Source organism: Gymnoscopelus braueri (genome assembly GCF_963280865.1).
Source record: "Gymnoscopelus braueri genome assembly, chromosome: 23".
Taxonomy (NCBI): domain Eukaryota; kingdom Metazoa; phylum Chordata; class Actinopteri; order Myctophiformes; family Myctophidae; genus Gymnoscopelus; species Gymnoscopelus braueri.
Genome location: NC_137625.1, coordinates 11,636,494 through 11,652,720, shown reverse-complemented (window position 1 = coordinate 11,652,720; position 16,227 = coordinate 11,636,494). Strand labels below are relative to the sequence as shown.

Here is a 16,227-nt window from a genome sequence, read left to right as displayed (position 1 = left end):
AAGAAAACCAAGTCACAGTCATCCCACGACGAAATGGAGGAGATGAGCGATTCACTGCCTTCTTCACCCAAGCTTCAGCATGCCAACAGGCAGGGCAGCATGCCCATGCTGAGGTCATCGCCCTCCGCCACAGAGTGAGTTTGATCACACACGGATCAAACACTTCTCCTGCCCATAGATACACATACATGCTATACATATACACTACTGTATAGCACTGGTTCTCAAAGTCGGCTCCAGGGACACCCAGAGGTCCTTGAGGGTGTTGCAAGGGGTCCCCAGCAAAATTGAGAAACGGTTTAAACACTTAAGCTCTATTTTATTTATCTACTCGTTGTGAGCTTGTAGATCTGCTATTTTCGAAACAAATCCTCTCTTGCACAAAATCTTTTCACATTGTGGTACGCCAAATATATCAATTTGGGGGTCCTTGAAATGAAAATATTTGAGAACCACTAGTATAGTAGACATGCATTCATCAGTAATGACTCTCAGAGTGACCCCAGAAGCAGCAACCCAGAGTCAAACTCATACCTTTTGTTTTTTTGTTTTGACTGCAGCACAAATTTTCACCTCACTTGTTTCTTTTATTTCTCTTCTCCCACTTGTGTCCGTCGGTCTCTTACACATCTCCCTGCCACGCTGTAGAAAGTGTGTTTGCGATAGCAAGTCCTCCCCCATTTGGATGCCAAAGAAAAAGCAAAACGGTCATGTGGTCTACAGACACAGATCTCGGTAACAGGCCGTGTGTGGTGGTATCTGGCATGCTTCAAGAAAGTGTGTGTGTGCCATGCAGTGTGGTGTTTTTGTGTGACTTTGATGTGATTTAGGCCAGATTTATGGCCAGTTTGGGTTTTCTTTTCACCTCTCACCATCAGGTCAGAAGTAGCAGACCTCCTGATAGGGCTGTGAATCGTCTGCTATCTCACGATTCGATTCCGATTCTTGGGGTCACGATTCCGATTTTTATCGATTTTTTCAAAACAAACAATTCTCGATTCCAAACGATTTCAAAACGATTCTCGATTCAAAACGATTCTTGATTCAAAACATAGGATTTCAGGATCTACTACAATCTGCTGGCATGAGAACAGAGTACATTTATGTAGTCTTTTATAATTATAAAGGTTTTATCAACTGATAATAATGTAAACGCTCAAAGGTAAATCCAAGATCCTCCCTCCTTTTTTTGAAAAAAAAAAAAAAAAAAAAAGAGAATCGATTCTGAATCGTCCAACAGTAGAATCGCGATTCGTATTCGAATCGATTTTTTCCAACACCCCTACCTCCTGAGCACAAAGCATGAGGGGGAATCTCGTCATCTTTATGTTTACAGAAAGTAGTGGTCAGCTCACACAGTAGCTCTTTCCTCACCCTCAGAATATAATTATTTGACAGCGTCATTTCAGGAGAGGCAAGTGGTGAACAGTAACAAAGTACATTTACTTGAGAAGTTTGAGTATCTGTAGTTCTGTACTTTATTTGTGTATTCGATGACTTTCACTCCACTATATTTCAATGACAAATAATGTATTTTATATTGTACTAGGAAGGGAACCCAAAAATGCTAAAATACATTATGATCTTTGGGGGGGGATTTCTAAATTGCAACACAGCAATGCATTGATATTAAAAGAAGAACATCAATTGTACTTATTCCAGTACTTTACAGTACAAATTTGACTGAGCAACTTTCACTTTAAGTTGAGTAATATTTGACCAGGAGTATCTATACTTAGACTCAAGTACTGAGGTTGACTACTTTCGTACACCACTGGGAATGTCCACCATTCCTTTTCTCTCCACTGATGGAGACCCCATCTGCCAAAGAGAGACACGCATGCTAGCTAGTTCTATTCTCATCTGCTGCTGTGTTGTGTGCCAGCTGGCGGGTTGATTTGGCCTCCTCCGTATCTTTAGAGGACGGCTGACAGACAGGCCATTTTTTAAGGGGCAGTGTGCAGGGATGTGCGAGGTCAGGTTCTCAGTTTCAGGTCAGAAATAGAACTGTGAATTGCCCGAGTCTGACAGCTGTCAGTTATGTGATGAATAATCAAAGTAGCACAGCATATCTGATTGGATTCAAGGGAAATGTTGCAGTACAGTAAGGTATGCAGTGGACGCTTTGAAATAGATTTGAAATAGATTACAGAACAAGATAATTGTACTTTTAATTAGCTCGAAGACCTCAGCATTATCCCATGTAAAGATGCACCCTCCTCTGTCTTCCTGTGAACACCTCGGTATGCCAGATGAACTAAATGGGAGGATATCGCCATTTTGAATGTCCCTGCTCCAATATCCTTGTGTGACCAACTTTCCCACCTCCATGTTCTACAGTGGTGACAGTTTTCCACCAGTCAGTTTTATTTAGATTACCCAATGAACATTAGCCTTCTCTCTTCTCTCCCTGGGGCACGCATAGACGGTTTCACCCTGAACACTCATGTTACTATGTGACAAGCCCAGACGCAGTTGTGTTATTCATCTTGTAGTTAGCAACATCTGACCACACGGCAGCCGATTGGCTGCCATGTCAAGTGGTCAGATGTGGGTGGGCCATGTGCATTTTCAGAGCATGTTTATTGTAATGATCAATCAATTGATTCCGGCTTGGATCAACGGAACTGGTATACTTTAAGTTCCTATTTATTGGCATCATAATGAAAACACATTTTTCAAGGTAGTAAAGAAAACAATACCATTACATTTAAAAATAATAATAATAATATAATATATATATATAATATAATATATAATAATATAATAATAAAATCTTAGTGTTTTGCCAATTATTTGGCTATTTGGCTAAATAATAATAATAATATAATATATATATATAATATAATATATAATAATATAATAATAAAATCTTAGTGTTTTGCCAATTATTTGGGGCCCCACTTGCAATATCCTCGGGCCATAGCCCACAGGTTGGGAATCGCTGATTTATGTAGCTCTCTCCAAATGTGTGTGTTTGTGTGTGTGTACTTGATGAGCCCTTGAAGTGACCCCCCGCTCCCTGGTTGCAGGCTATGCGAGTGCACGGAGGCAGAGGCTGAGACCATCCTACAGCTGAAGAACGAACTGCGAGAAAAGGAGCTCAAGTTGACAGACATTCGGCTGGAAGCGCTCAGCTCGGCACACCATCTGGACCAGATCCGAGAGGCCATGAACCGAATGCAGGTAAGGACCTGAGAACCTAACCTGTGAGCAAACACAAATACAGTGTTTGTTAGACCACTGGTTCTCAACTTGGGGTCCGAGGATCCCCAGGGGTCCTTTGGGGCAGTGGTTCTCAAAGTGGGGTCCGGGGATCCCCAGGTGTCCTTGATGGGGTTCCAGGGGGTCCCCTGCGAAATGTGTTGATATAGCATCAAAATAAATGTTCCCCACTTTAACCCATTTTATGCTTCAGCTATTCATAGCCTATCTTTGAAATCTTTTGAAAAATCGAACCGTTTCTCGTATAGACCCCTTAACAGACAACGTCACACTGGTTGCAAGCGTCATACTGGTTGCAAATGCCAGGGCGCGCAGCACTAGCCAACACACAAGAGGGTTCGGGGTGCGCCGAAACCAGCGCACCCCGAAACAACAGGTTGAGAATTGATTGCATGAAACAATCACCTGTGCATCCAGTCTCAATGTTGGTAAACAAATAATTGGTCTATAGCTCCTGGAGTAATGGGAGCCCACATACCATTATGTGCTCGGCCTATCCGCACTGCCTGCTGTAGGTTTTTCAGTTCACGCATGGTTCACTTCCCATACCAGGCTAGAACTTCTTCAGGCAACAAAACCAGTACAGTCTCTACTGAGCCTTTTTCCTCAAATGTGGTGTGTGTGTAACACCATCGATGACGAGAGGAGCGTGCTCTCTTCTCTCTGATCAGAGAACGTCTTGTTGACGTTGTGGGCCAGGTTGTTCAACTGGCACCAGAGTGCCAGCTATCGCATCCCTGTATGCAGTAGGTCCAGTTGTTTTAGAACCGTGGCCTAATGGATATCAAATTGGGGGTCCTTGAAATAGTAAATATACCGATCTAAAGTAAATATACCAAGGATTGACAGTGACAGTCTCAAACAATCTTTAGTGTGTGTACCCTGTAGATTCATGGGGCCCTGATATTAACGTTTAATTTATACATTGTCACACAACCCCTCAACCAGGGCTGCACTTAGTTGTGACATCACTGAAGAATCCTTGGTATCTTTTGTTCTAGGTTATCCAAGGGAAGATATGAATTTCTTCAGGCTTCATGCCCAATGGAGAAACAATATAGACGTTTAACAGACAGAGAGAGCTAGTCCAAGTCACCAACTGTCAAACCTTAAAACCTCAATCTCCACCTCTCTTCCCTTTAACTGGACAAGACTGGCATCTCTTCCAAGAGGCAGTGGGGCATGACAACGTGCAGCCAGTCAGAAGCTACCGTTATATATCTAATAAACTTGCTTGGAGGGGCAAAAGCAGGCTGGTACCACATTTCACACACCAAAACCAAAGAATTGTACTCTTGTGTATTCGTATATCTAACAATAAAAATATTGGAAACACACTGCTACATGGAATTGTAGCAGATCTCAGTATAGAGATGGTTATTGAAGAAGCTATGCTGAAGTCACCTGTAATAACAGCAGCTTTCAAAGACATTCAAACGTTGACACCAACAGTTCTTATGGAAGTATGTTTTTGTAGTTTCAAAATGAATTGGAAAATACATTGCAAAACATAAATCCTGTGGTACTTGAGACTCAAAAACAAGCAATTAACCTCATGAACCCTTGCATCCTTATTCTGGGCATGTCATAATAGATGAACATTTGACGAAAATAGGCGAACATTTGGCAGAAATTGCAGATCTACAAGCTCACAAGGCATCATAATGCGACACGTGAGGGTTTTAGATCGGCTGTTTTTGCTATTTGATGTACAGCAAAGTATATAGGGTCTAATTAAGTCTATTGTACTTTAACTAAACTCTCAGAAAAAAAGTTGAATGAACCATGAAATAGAATAGAATAGATTTATTAAACTAACCCGTCTCTCCGTCCTTGCTTTTAAGTTGAGGTTTTAAGTTCAGTCTAAAGGCCCATTTCCTGAGATCTAAATATCATCTACGGCTGCTTATCCATGACTATGGACACCTCGGCACAAAGTGAGCTTTGAAGATTAGAAGGGTGCCGGTGCCTCATAGGCACAGTAACACTGATTCATAACACGGTAAATAATAACAGTGATAATAATAATAACAGTAACACGTTTAACAGCTTAAATATGTGGTATTTCGATTTTCCTCTGACCGAGACTGGAGTTTTTTGCACTTCCTTTAAGGCTGTCCCACTTTCTTTTATAATTAGGGCTTTTTATTGGGACACTTAAAAAAAGAAGATTTTTGAAATATTTCTTTTGTTTACTTTTCATATAACGTACACAACAAAATATGAGTGTTAGTTTAACTGAGAGTATACAAATGTAACCAAATGGACCTTCACAGGCCCATTTACAGTAGTTGCATTTGTAAACTCTCAGAGTTATGAGTTGGGACAGGACATTTGGGACATGAAAATAACTGAAAATAAACCTTGTTTAAAAAGAAGTTTATTTGAAACTATCGAATGTGACCCAGTGACGTCTCTATCTGGCCGACTCTGACAGAACGAGATCGAGATGCTGAAGGCGGAGAACGACCGCCTCAAGTGCAGCGGCAACGCCACACCGACGGCGACGCCTGTCAAGGGGGCACGGCCGCAGTCCGAGACCTCCAGCACGTCTTCGTCGTCCTCGCGCCAGTCCCTGGGCCTGTCGCTCAACAACCTCAACATCACCGACACCATCATGTCAGGTCAGTCCAGTAGGGGTGCATCAGTCATTCAAACTACTGTAATGATTATTAGTACACTCACTGCAGCATTCGTTTTGGAGGGGTACAGAATTCTAGGAATCGCAGTGCTAACAGGCAACGGAGCTGCCAGAGGTGTCGCCACAAAGTCTTGAAAATAAGTTCCCGATTACAGCTTTAAATAAACTCTGAAGAGTGTGCTAATGGAACAGATCCATTTGCTTACATCTGTACACTCTGAGGAGGTTAAATGAACCACTGCTTTATCAAACCTACGTGTTGGCATAATGAAGCCTCCAGCCATAGCGATGTAAATGTCATGCTCTTGGTCATGGTTCATGGTCTGCAGCAAATCCTGAGCACTTACACATTTATTTTCCAGGGTGTGAGATTAGCTTCTTTTTCCACATTGCCCACATTTTCAGACTAGAACCGTAGAATTGTTTCCAGAGATATGGAGGATTAATTCCAGGGGAGCTGCTTAAAATGATGAAATAGCTTCTCATTCTGTTGCGAGGCGCTTGCAGCACAGCAGGAAACTATAGAACACGGGCGCGAACACACACACACACACACACACACACACACACACACACACACACACACACACACACACACATAGCCACATCTTCCCAGGCCTGCTCTGTTTGAGAAGATGAAGTTTGGACCGCATATTTTACATACTGTAAGTGTAATTAACATAGAAAGCCCAATTCTCTCCAAGGACTTAATGCCGCCGTTAATTGATGCAAGGCAGTGTAGGAAGAGGAGAGGGCTATGGAGCTGTTATCACTGTAGCACAGAGCTCTGAACAAAGCAAAACCATCTGAGTGAAGTATTACTGCACGTCCAACATACCAAAGAAAGGGGCTACTGATTAAAATGGAGAGGGAACGTGCCCACCAAGTTCCTGCCCACCACCGTGGAGACTAGGGTTCAAATCCTCCACGCTGCCTCCAGCTTGGCCAAGCACTCCAATCAAACACGGGTGTTCGCGGGTGGAAAGCCGGTTGGGGAGGGCCATCTCTGTCGCCACATTAGTGACTTTTACGAGTTGATTGGTGCCTGTTCAACAGGGAGCGGAACTTGTTAGCATAGTGTGTTGCTCGGCATTAGTATTCAGATTTTTTATCCAAGTAAAAGTTGCAATACCACATTAAAGAAATGCTCTGTTACAAGTAAAAGGCCTGCATTACTTAATATGTAAAATGTTCTAACATTCTCAATAGGGCATAAGTGGTTAATGTATGTATTAATAATCTAAATATATTAATCTCAACAATCTCAATTTGCAAAGTAACTAGTAACTAAAGCTGTCAAAAAATTGTAGCAGAGTAAAAATTACAATATTTGCCTCTGAGATGTAGTGAAGTAGAAGTATAAAGTATCAAAAAATGTAAATACTCAAGTAAAGTAAAAGCGCACCAAATTTTACTTCAGTACAGTACTTGAGTAAATGTACTTAAGTTACTTTCCACCACTGCTCCGCAGGCATTACATCCTCGCAGGTGAACTGTTGAGTGCTGAGTTCGGCGTTCCATCAATGCAATTTGCACGTTTGATTAATATCTATAACCATCAAACTAATATTACACCCCTCTTCCTCTTTATTTAGAGAAGCACATCAACAGAATAAGGCACACGCACTGAAAATACAATGGTGATATAAAATGTAATTAACCACTTGAACCCCCAGCTACCCACTATTCTGGGGGGAACGTTTGCCGACATGTTGTGAGCTTGTAGATAGGCTATTTTGGGCACAATTGGGCAAAATTATGAGTACAATTGTAACCGTCTTTGTTTTACAAAGAGGGTTTAAGTGGTTAAAGCCAGGCCTTTGCTGTTCTCTTGTGGCGGGTTGTCCCTATTCATTAGGCCAGTGCTTTTCAAACTTTCTGTACCTAAGGCGCTTGTGCTGCTGATAAACATTAACTTTACCACCCTCAAACTACAGGGCCTTGATTGTATAATGTTGCAATGTTTCCTTACTTAGCATTTGTGCCAATGTTGGTTTATATTTCCTTCAGATAAAGTATCCCATCAATGTCACTTGACAATGCCAGAATTATTGTTCATTCATTCTTACTCAATGTATTAATGTTAACATAACAGCAAGGAGTCACAGTGAAGTATCATTTTTAATATGTCAAGGCTCTTATTTCAGATGTACACTTTTGTTTTTTTTGCAGATATTCTCCTCGATGACAGCTACGAGGGCAATTTGCGCAAAGAGGGTAGAAGTGTACGAATAGTGGTCACCATCAACAGTGGCGTCAATAAGACCAAGGTAAATGGAAGAGAGATCTGAACATGATCTCTTAAACCTCAATACCAATATTCTTTTCAAGCAAGCATCACTAAGTTACAGTTGCAATAGCGAATACTTGGAGTGATGCTAGTCTGACAACTAGTACATCTATAGCTTAATAATACAGCATAATACTTATATTTTTAGCCTTTATTAAGTATTAAGTTTCACATTGTTTGCTTTATTTGTCCACAATTTGACAATCAAATCGAATTTGCAGACAGAGTAACACACACACACACACACACACACACACACACACACACACACACACACACACACACACACACACACACACACACAGTACAATAATTTCACATCACTTGGCCAGCTCAACCAAAGAAAATAAATTATTTTATGTTTTTTTTGTTCCCAGGGTTTGAAAAAACAACAGTACCTGATTGGTTCCATTGGTGTGAGTGGAAAAACCAAATGGGATGTCCTGGATGGGGTCATTCGACGCCTCTTCAAGGTATATTTATGCTTTTATGGCTCTTTTATGGCTCTTTATGTTATTTCTAATCTATAAAGCACACAAACACTAAATTGTGTATAATTGAAATAGTGAAATAGTTGAAAATTTGACTCACACTGACTAAGGTCATTTTGCTGTACAATTACACTACGCATAGTGATGCTGTTGTTTCCATACTTGATGCTGAACTTAATGCCCTGCTGCCCCCAAAAGTGAACTGCCCACCAGCCTTGTCTGTGTCATCATTAAAGCTGCAATCTGGAACGTATTCATGAATACAACCTATCTATGTGGTAGAGTATGTTAATACAATATCTGGCGTGGTTGGAGGTGGTCTCTACTCTTCCATTGAGACATTTAGACCCTGGTATCGGGGGGGGGACACCCAATAGTTGACAAGTAGTACTGCCTGAAGCTCATAAAGCACAATACCACAGGGGTTGCCTCTTGGATGAGTGGTAGAAATGTGGTCTCTCACGCGGGACACCAGAGTTTGAATCTTGGGTAGGACATAAAAGTTTATTAAAGCCGAGTTTTGCCCTGTCCAGGAGTACGTGTTCCGGGTGGATCCGCTGACCAGTCTGGGTCTGGGCTCCGACAGTATCGTGTGTTACAGGATGGGTGAGGTGGTGCGCGCCCAAGCCTCTGAAGTGCCTGAGCTGCTGCCCTGTGGCTACCTGGTGGGCGACAGCAACATCATCAAAATCAACCTCAAAGGTACAATAGAATTTGCACATTGTCTCAGCTCATCTGAACATCGGGAGTTTAATTGTGAGAATACGCTATAAACGTTTTGCTGTCGGCAAATTGCAGACAGCAACGAATGCTCAAAACTCAGAACGTTGTGAGACACATGATCGTTCGACACTTGATGCTCAACTCAAAGCATAAATTGGCCTTTAGGGCGCACAGGAGGAGAAGAATTGAGCCTTGAACTGCCTTTTCCTTCCTCCCTCCTTGCATCCTACTCCCAGGGGTGAAGGAGAACAGCATAGATGAGCTGGTGTTTGAAACACTCATCCCCAAGCCCATCATCCAGCGATACCTCAACCTTCTGATGGAGCACCGCCGCATCATCCTGTCAGGACCCAGCGGCACTGGGAAGTCCTTCCTGGCCACCAAGCTGGCCGAGCACATCATCCTCAAGTCAGGTCCAGAGGTGACCAAGCACAATGTGGCCAGCTTCAACGTGGACCAGAAGTCCAGCAAGGTAATTGTTTGTTTGTTTGTTTGTTTGTTTGTGTATCTATTTATTACTGTTTATTTGTCGATGGAAATACAAATAGACATTATCTATATGTTAAAAGCATGAAACTGATTAATCGCATAGTATGCATACTAGGTTTCTAACCAAATTTTATTTGCTTTCGAGTTTTAACATTATGTCATTACAAAGCATAAAAGGTCATTCCTGATTTATACTTGATTGCGCACCAGTGTTGAGCACTGAATACAGCCTATCTACAAGCTCACAACCTGCTATTTTGGGTGCGTGACTCAGTTTACAAGGTGGAAAAGAACAGAAAACGTACGTAGATCAGATCAGAGCAAATACACTGAAAGTAGAAAGGTCATCAAGATCCTCACTCAGATTAACACAAAGTGCTGCTAATGATCTATGATTGCTTACAGAAGCCTTAAGTAGCCTTGGCTATAGAGGCAATTAATGACTAGACTAATGAGGTTAACTGTTTCAGCACCGGTAGCTGGCTCGGCTGGATATCACATTGACCCCATAATTCTTTCATTACACACATACCCATGCACTACTCAAAAAACACAGATAATAACTGTGTGTGTGTGTGTGTGTGTGTGTGTGTGTGTGTGTGCGTGTGCGTGCGTGTGTGCGTGCGTGCCCAGGACCTGCGACAGTACCTGTGCAACCTGGCTGAGCAGTGTAACTCTGAGGAGAGTGAGACAGAGCTTCCCACCGTGGTCATCTTGGACAACCTTCATCACATTGGTTCCCTCAGTGACATATTCAACGGTTTCCTCAACTGCAAATACCACAAATGGTGGGTAGCTTGAACATTACCAGCATGCTTCATTATTTCAATTTACATAACAACAGGCGGTCTTATCCACAGCGACAATTGAAAGATGTATTATGTATACTTGAGGCTAACTAACTATTTGAGATGTACTACTGTGTATAATACTTAAGGATCAGAATCTGTTTATTGGCCAGGTATGGGCACTTAAAAGGAATTTGAGACTTACTATGTAATAATTGAGCCTTGCTAAGTAATATAATTTGCAACTTGCTATGTATTTCTTGAGAATTGCTGTATTATACTTGAGACTTGGTATGTAATACTTAGTAGTTGCTTTATACTTGAGGTTTACAGACTTGGACTTGCTTATTGTTGCTGTTGGGTGGAGACCTTGTATCTGGGCTATTTCTGATACTTTCGCGTGACACTCTTGTACAATGAAATTGGGCATTCATTTACAAAAAAACAAAAAGTTTTATGGCCGACAGCAACATTATGCTTTCAAACTGACGACTTGTTGACATCTCTGCCATTTAATAGACAGTTGCTTCTCTGATGTTAACCACACTTTTGTGTTGCTCTACTGTGTCTTCGTCCAGTCCGTATGTTATAGGAACCATGAACCAGGGAGTGTCTTCTTCTCCTAACCTTGAGCTACATCACAACTTCAGGTTGGTAACAGATACATACTTTAACAAACCAAAAATAAATAAAACAGGATGAATGTGTTTCATTATGTTCATTTGCACTGGACTGGCTGCAGCAGATACAATTAACTGTTAATTATTGGTGAATGATATAATATATTGCTCATGTTGTTTTTCTGCTTAATTATTTCAACATTATCGCAATCATTCTGAAGGGTTGGAAGTCCTAATTCTAATGATGCTAATGCTGAGTAACAATGTGTGGCTTTTCTTTCCTCATGTAACATCTTAACTGTCACTGCAGTGCATTTGCTCTTTGTAGCTCATAGATTATAGCCGCTAAAGGGTTATTCCACCCCATGGATGGTTCTAATTAATTCACTTGGATAATTAGCTTTTGTAAATGAACATGACTGGACTATAACACACACACTCAAGGTGAAGGCAATTTTTGCTTAGCATATTTTACAAGTTAATGGCATGGCACATCAGTTGACATTGGGGAAAACCTATCCCTGGCCAGATGAGGACCAGAAATTAAAATGTTTTAATTTATAATGATTTCTATTATACAGTATAGGTAATTAGCCCCATTGTTTCATGAAAGGCAGCATAAGCTATTAGGGCTGGGTAAATATCACATAAGTGGTGCACTCGTAGCTTCTTTTTAAAACATTTAATTTGTTTTAGAAAAAAGTCGAGTTCACCTGAAGGAGGAGAGGGACACACATCATTATCTGTCTGTTTTACTGCTTGTTTTCCAGATTTAGTATAGGGGTATATCGTTGCTTTCGGGTAGAAACCTCTTAAAAAGTAGCTGATCTGCAAGCTCGAAATGGGTCGCTTCGCGCTGCATTTTGAGCTTGTCGGTCTGCTACTTTTGCTATTTTTGAATTTGAATCCTGAACAGTAACAGTTTTGGACATGTGAGGAGGTATCCACCCGACAGAGACGATACATATTCATGTTCCAAAAATACCCAGAACAAAAAAGATGCAACGCTGCTGAAACTAGGCTTAATGGTTGTGCTTGTGCGCCGTAGGTGGGTGCTGTGTGCCAACCACACCGAGCCAGTGAAAGGATTTCTTGGCCGTTTCCTGAGGCGGAAGCTGGTCGAAACGGAGATCGCCAAGAACATGCGTAGCAATGATCTGATCAAGATCATTGACTGGATCCCCAAGACCTGGCAGCACATCAACAGCTTCCTAGAGGCGCACAGTTCCTCTGATGTCACCATAGGTTAGTCCTCACATACAGTACAGGCACGCACGCGCACACACACACATACACACACGAGCACGCACGCACGCACGCACGCACGCACGCACGCACGCACGCACGCACGCACGCACGCACGCACGCACGCACGCACACGCACACGCACACGCACGCACACACACACACACACACACACACACACACACACACACCATGATTTATTACTACTGTATCCTCGGACACATTCCTACACATATTAGCAATATGGTTTCGCAACACACTATACTGTATGTATAAGTATTATATGAGCCTAATACTGTAGGTGGTGTAAGCTTGTGTACTGTGTGGTTTCATTGTGTTGCATACAGTACAGATCCAGTTCGTGTCTGGCGGTGCCTCATATTCATGTACATTTTCCTTTTCCAAACAAACTTATTTCCTTTGTCATCAATCCAGGTCCCCGTCTCTTCCTGTCGTGTCCCATGGATGCAGAAGGCTCACGGGTGTGGTTTACGGACCTGTGGAACTACTCGCTGGTACCCTACCTCCTGGAGGCCGTCAGGGAAGGGCTTCAGGTCAGTGCAGGCCCACTCATGTCTAACTTTTGAGAGCGTACCAATGTTACATTTGTATACTCTGTAGAATAACTGGTATATTTTCATTTTCTTTGGCTGAGGTGGAGCGCAACGCCTACCATCAGCTCCCAGTACTTAGCGCACAACCCTCCGCACCTAGGCCGTGCTACTCATACGCTTAGTTGGCGGTGCCTGAGATCAAACCCATGACCTTGTGGTCGAAGGGCTAGTGCTCTATACCGACTGAGCTACCCGGACATTCTGATAGGAATCATTGCTATAGTGTGTGTTCAGTAACGGGGGTCTCCCTGACTCTCTCCCGCTCTTTTATTTAAAAAACATTCAGCCCGGTTGCCAATATCATCCAATCAGGAGAGAGTACCCATTCATCAGCTTCGATAAGAAACATAAAGTACATCTTCAGGTGGATTGCCAATTTCATCCAATCAGGAGAGAGTACCCCTTCATCAGTTTCAATTGTCTAGTGTTCCCGTTTCAATTTTGTCTGAACACTTCTTTGTGTCATCACTTACGATTTAACTTGTTTACTCTGTATCCTGTATGAGTTCTTTCTCCTGATTGGATCAAATTGGTATCGCCTTCTGAATATGCATTTTTTTTGTTTACTAAAGAGCTGGAGAGACAGGGAAACCCCCGTTACTGAACACTATAGCAATGATTACTATCAGAATATAGAGCTATTTAACACTTATTCTAACAAAAAAAATACGTAATCACTTAATTCACCTTTAAATTCACACTTGAGGATTTTACCGTATATGCATAGAAGAGCTTTTGTTTAGCGGTAGGTAGTAGACCTACCTACAGTATCATTTTTCATTCCCTTGTCCTTTGTCCATTCACAGCTGTATGGCAAGAGGGCGGCGTGGGAGGACCCCTCCAAATGGGTGAATGACACGTACCCCTGGAGCCCCGCCTCCCGGCAGCAGGACGGCCAGTCGCTGCTGGAGCTGCGGCCGGAGGACGTGGGCTACGATGGCTACAGCTCGTCCAAAGAGGGGGCCTCCTCCAAGCAGGTCTCTCAGAGTGACACTGAAGGAGACCCGTTGGTAAGGACCAATTCATGTCATCTAATGTACCAACTACAGTGCTTTATATAGACTATTAGCAGTCATGTATTAAGGAGGGCACATCGTTTTTCATTAGCGGTTTCGTTACTGAGGTCGACATGATTTTTCACATATTCTTTCTATACTAACAAAAAGTTTTTTTTACTTTTCAGTATTCCTTTTTTTTACTACATACTTAATACAGAGGCATGCTTATTAAAGTGTGTGTGTGTGTGTGTGTGTGTGTTTCCAGATGAACATGCTTATGCGGCTCCAGGAAGCAGCCAACTACTCCAGCACACAGAGCTGTGACAGCGACAGCACCAGTCACCATGACGACCAGCTGGATTCCTCGCTGGAGTCGGCACTCTGAAGCCCCATTCGTGCTTTGTGACACGCCGGTGTCGCATGCCGAAAGTAGCAGACCTACAAGCTAGATGCGACGCGTCCTGAGCTTATAGGTCTGCTACTTTCGGCGCGCGCCACCGCTCTGCTACGGAGCATAAATTAGGCATGAGCCGCCGCGCTAGGTGAAACGCCCGCACGACCCCAGAGGGAACGCCTTTGTATACCCCACCACTCCCCACCCCCCCCCCCCACCCCCAACACACCAGTCTCTGCCACTACGAGGCACAGGTCCGTCTAGTGCGAGTGTCCCACTCTGAAGCAACGCCAGAGGAAACGAGAGTGAATCGTCAGACACTAATGAGACTGGGTGTATTCTTTAATCACGGTTATATTATCGTAAGATGTTTACAGTGGGGTGCAAATTCTTTTTTGTTTTGTTCTTTGGTTTACAGAGGTGCTGTGCACACACACACACACACAAATTACCCACACACGCATATATACAGTATACTGTGTGCATACACACACCAGGCATGCCTCCCTCCTGCCCTCAACTCAGACCTCAGTTAAGCCATGTGATGCTGGTTCTGTGCCCTAAACCTCCTCAGTTGTTCAGGCACTGCCAAGACCCCTCTCTGCCCCCACATGCCAGCAACAAGCACAACAACAGCGCATTGCTTGTGTCATCCGGCCAAACCACTACTGTGAAGTAAAATGGACAAGTGCCAATGTTTATCGTTTGATTTACTGCCAAACATACACACACACACACACACACACACGCACGCACGCACGCACGCACGCACGCACACACACACACACACACACACACACACACACACACACACACACACACACACACACACACACACACACACACACACACACACACACACACACACACACACACACACACACACACACACACACACACACACACACACACACACACACACACACACACACACACACACACACACACACAGGTGCGTCCATTACAACACAGCCGACCAAGGTTGAGAACTTTAGTTTTGTTGTAAACTTTTCACACTGCTCAACTCAGTGTCACTTCTCTGTACACAATGCACTAAGAGACCGACAGGGGGCGCCTGTGGATCATAGATGTCTGGGTCAAGTATTATTTGCAAAAAAAATCTTCAGTGCTTGTTTTAACCTACCTTGAGTCCCAGATGGTCGGTGTGTGTGAGAATTCAGATCATGTCCAAACAATATATTGTATATTGGCTAATATCTGATCCTCTAAACATCCACATTTTATTGGTGGACCCCACCCATCTGGCACCCAGTTATGATTAAAATGAAACCCAGATCTGATCGTTGATTGCTAGTTAAGACCGAGGGCCATGTTAATAAGGGAACAAAAATATGGGTGCGCTCTCACTGCCTTAAATGTGCAAATGTTTGGGAGACGTCCTCGCCTCCAGTTGGCTGTGGTTGGGAGGATGTGATGTCACTGGCAGGACATGTGCTTCCTGCTATGCGTTGAATCAAATGTAGGTTCATGTTTGTCTCAATGGGTGCTTATTCTTAAAGTGTGCTACAGTACACGAGAGTCTCTAAACGAATACAAGAAGACTCACTCCAAAACCAACTCACCCCAACTCAAAAAGGAAAACTCACCCCGGAGCTAGGAACACTCACCCCGGGGGGTGGGTAAACTCACCCCAGGACCTGAGAAAACTCACTCCGGAACACTCACCCCGGGGGTAGGAAAACTCACCC

General features: G+C 43.0%; 1 protein-coding gene across 1 annotated transcript in view; it reads left to right on the top strand.

Moving 5' to 3' along the window:
• nav3 (neuron navigator 3) overlaps window positions 1–15,808 on the top strand; it is a 188,078-nt gene extending 172,270 nt beyond the window's left edge. The window contains exons 28-41 of the mRNA XM_080421087.1: window positions 4–134; window positions 649–735; window positions 3,033–3,186; window positions 5,663–5,849; window positions 8,039–8,136; window positions 8,534–8,629; window positions 9,181–9,349; window positions 9,607–9,842; window positions 10,493–10,647; window positions 11,226–11,297; window positions 12,316–12,512; window positions 12,948–13,066; window positions 13,933–14,136; window positions 14,390–15,808. Coding sequence (XP_080277213.1) covers window positions 4–134; window positions 649–735; window positions 3,033–3,186; window positions 5,663–5,849; window positions 8,039–8,136; window positions 8,534–8,629; window positions 9,181–9,349; window positions 9,607–9,842; window positions 10,493–10,647; window positions 11,226–11,297; window positions 12,316–12,512; window positions 12,948–13,066; window positions 13,933–14,136; window positions 14,390–14,509 — 2,025 coding nt within the window. The 3' untranslated portion in view covers window positions 14,510–15,808. The remainder of the gene's footprint in view (window positions 1–3; window positions 135–648; window positions 736–3,032; window positions 3,187–5,662; window positions 5,850–8,038; window positions 8,137–8,533; window positions 8,630–9,180; window positions 9,350–9,606; window positions 9,843–10,492; window positions 10,648–11,225; window positions 11,298–12,315; window positions 12,513–12,947; window positions 13,067–13,932; window positions 14,137–14,389) is intronic.
• The last annotated feature ends 419 nt before the right edge of the window (window positions 15,809–16,227 follow it).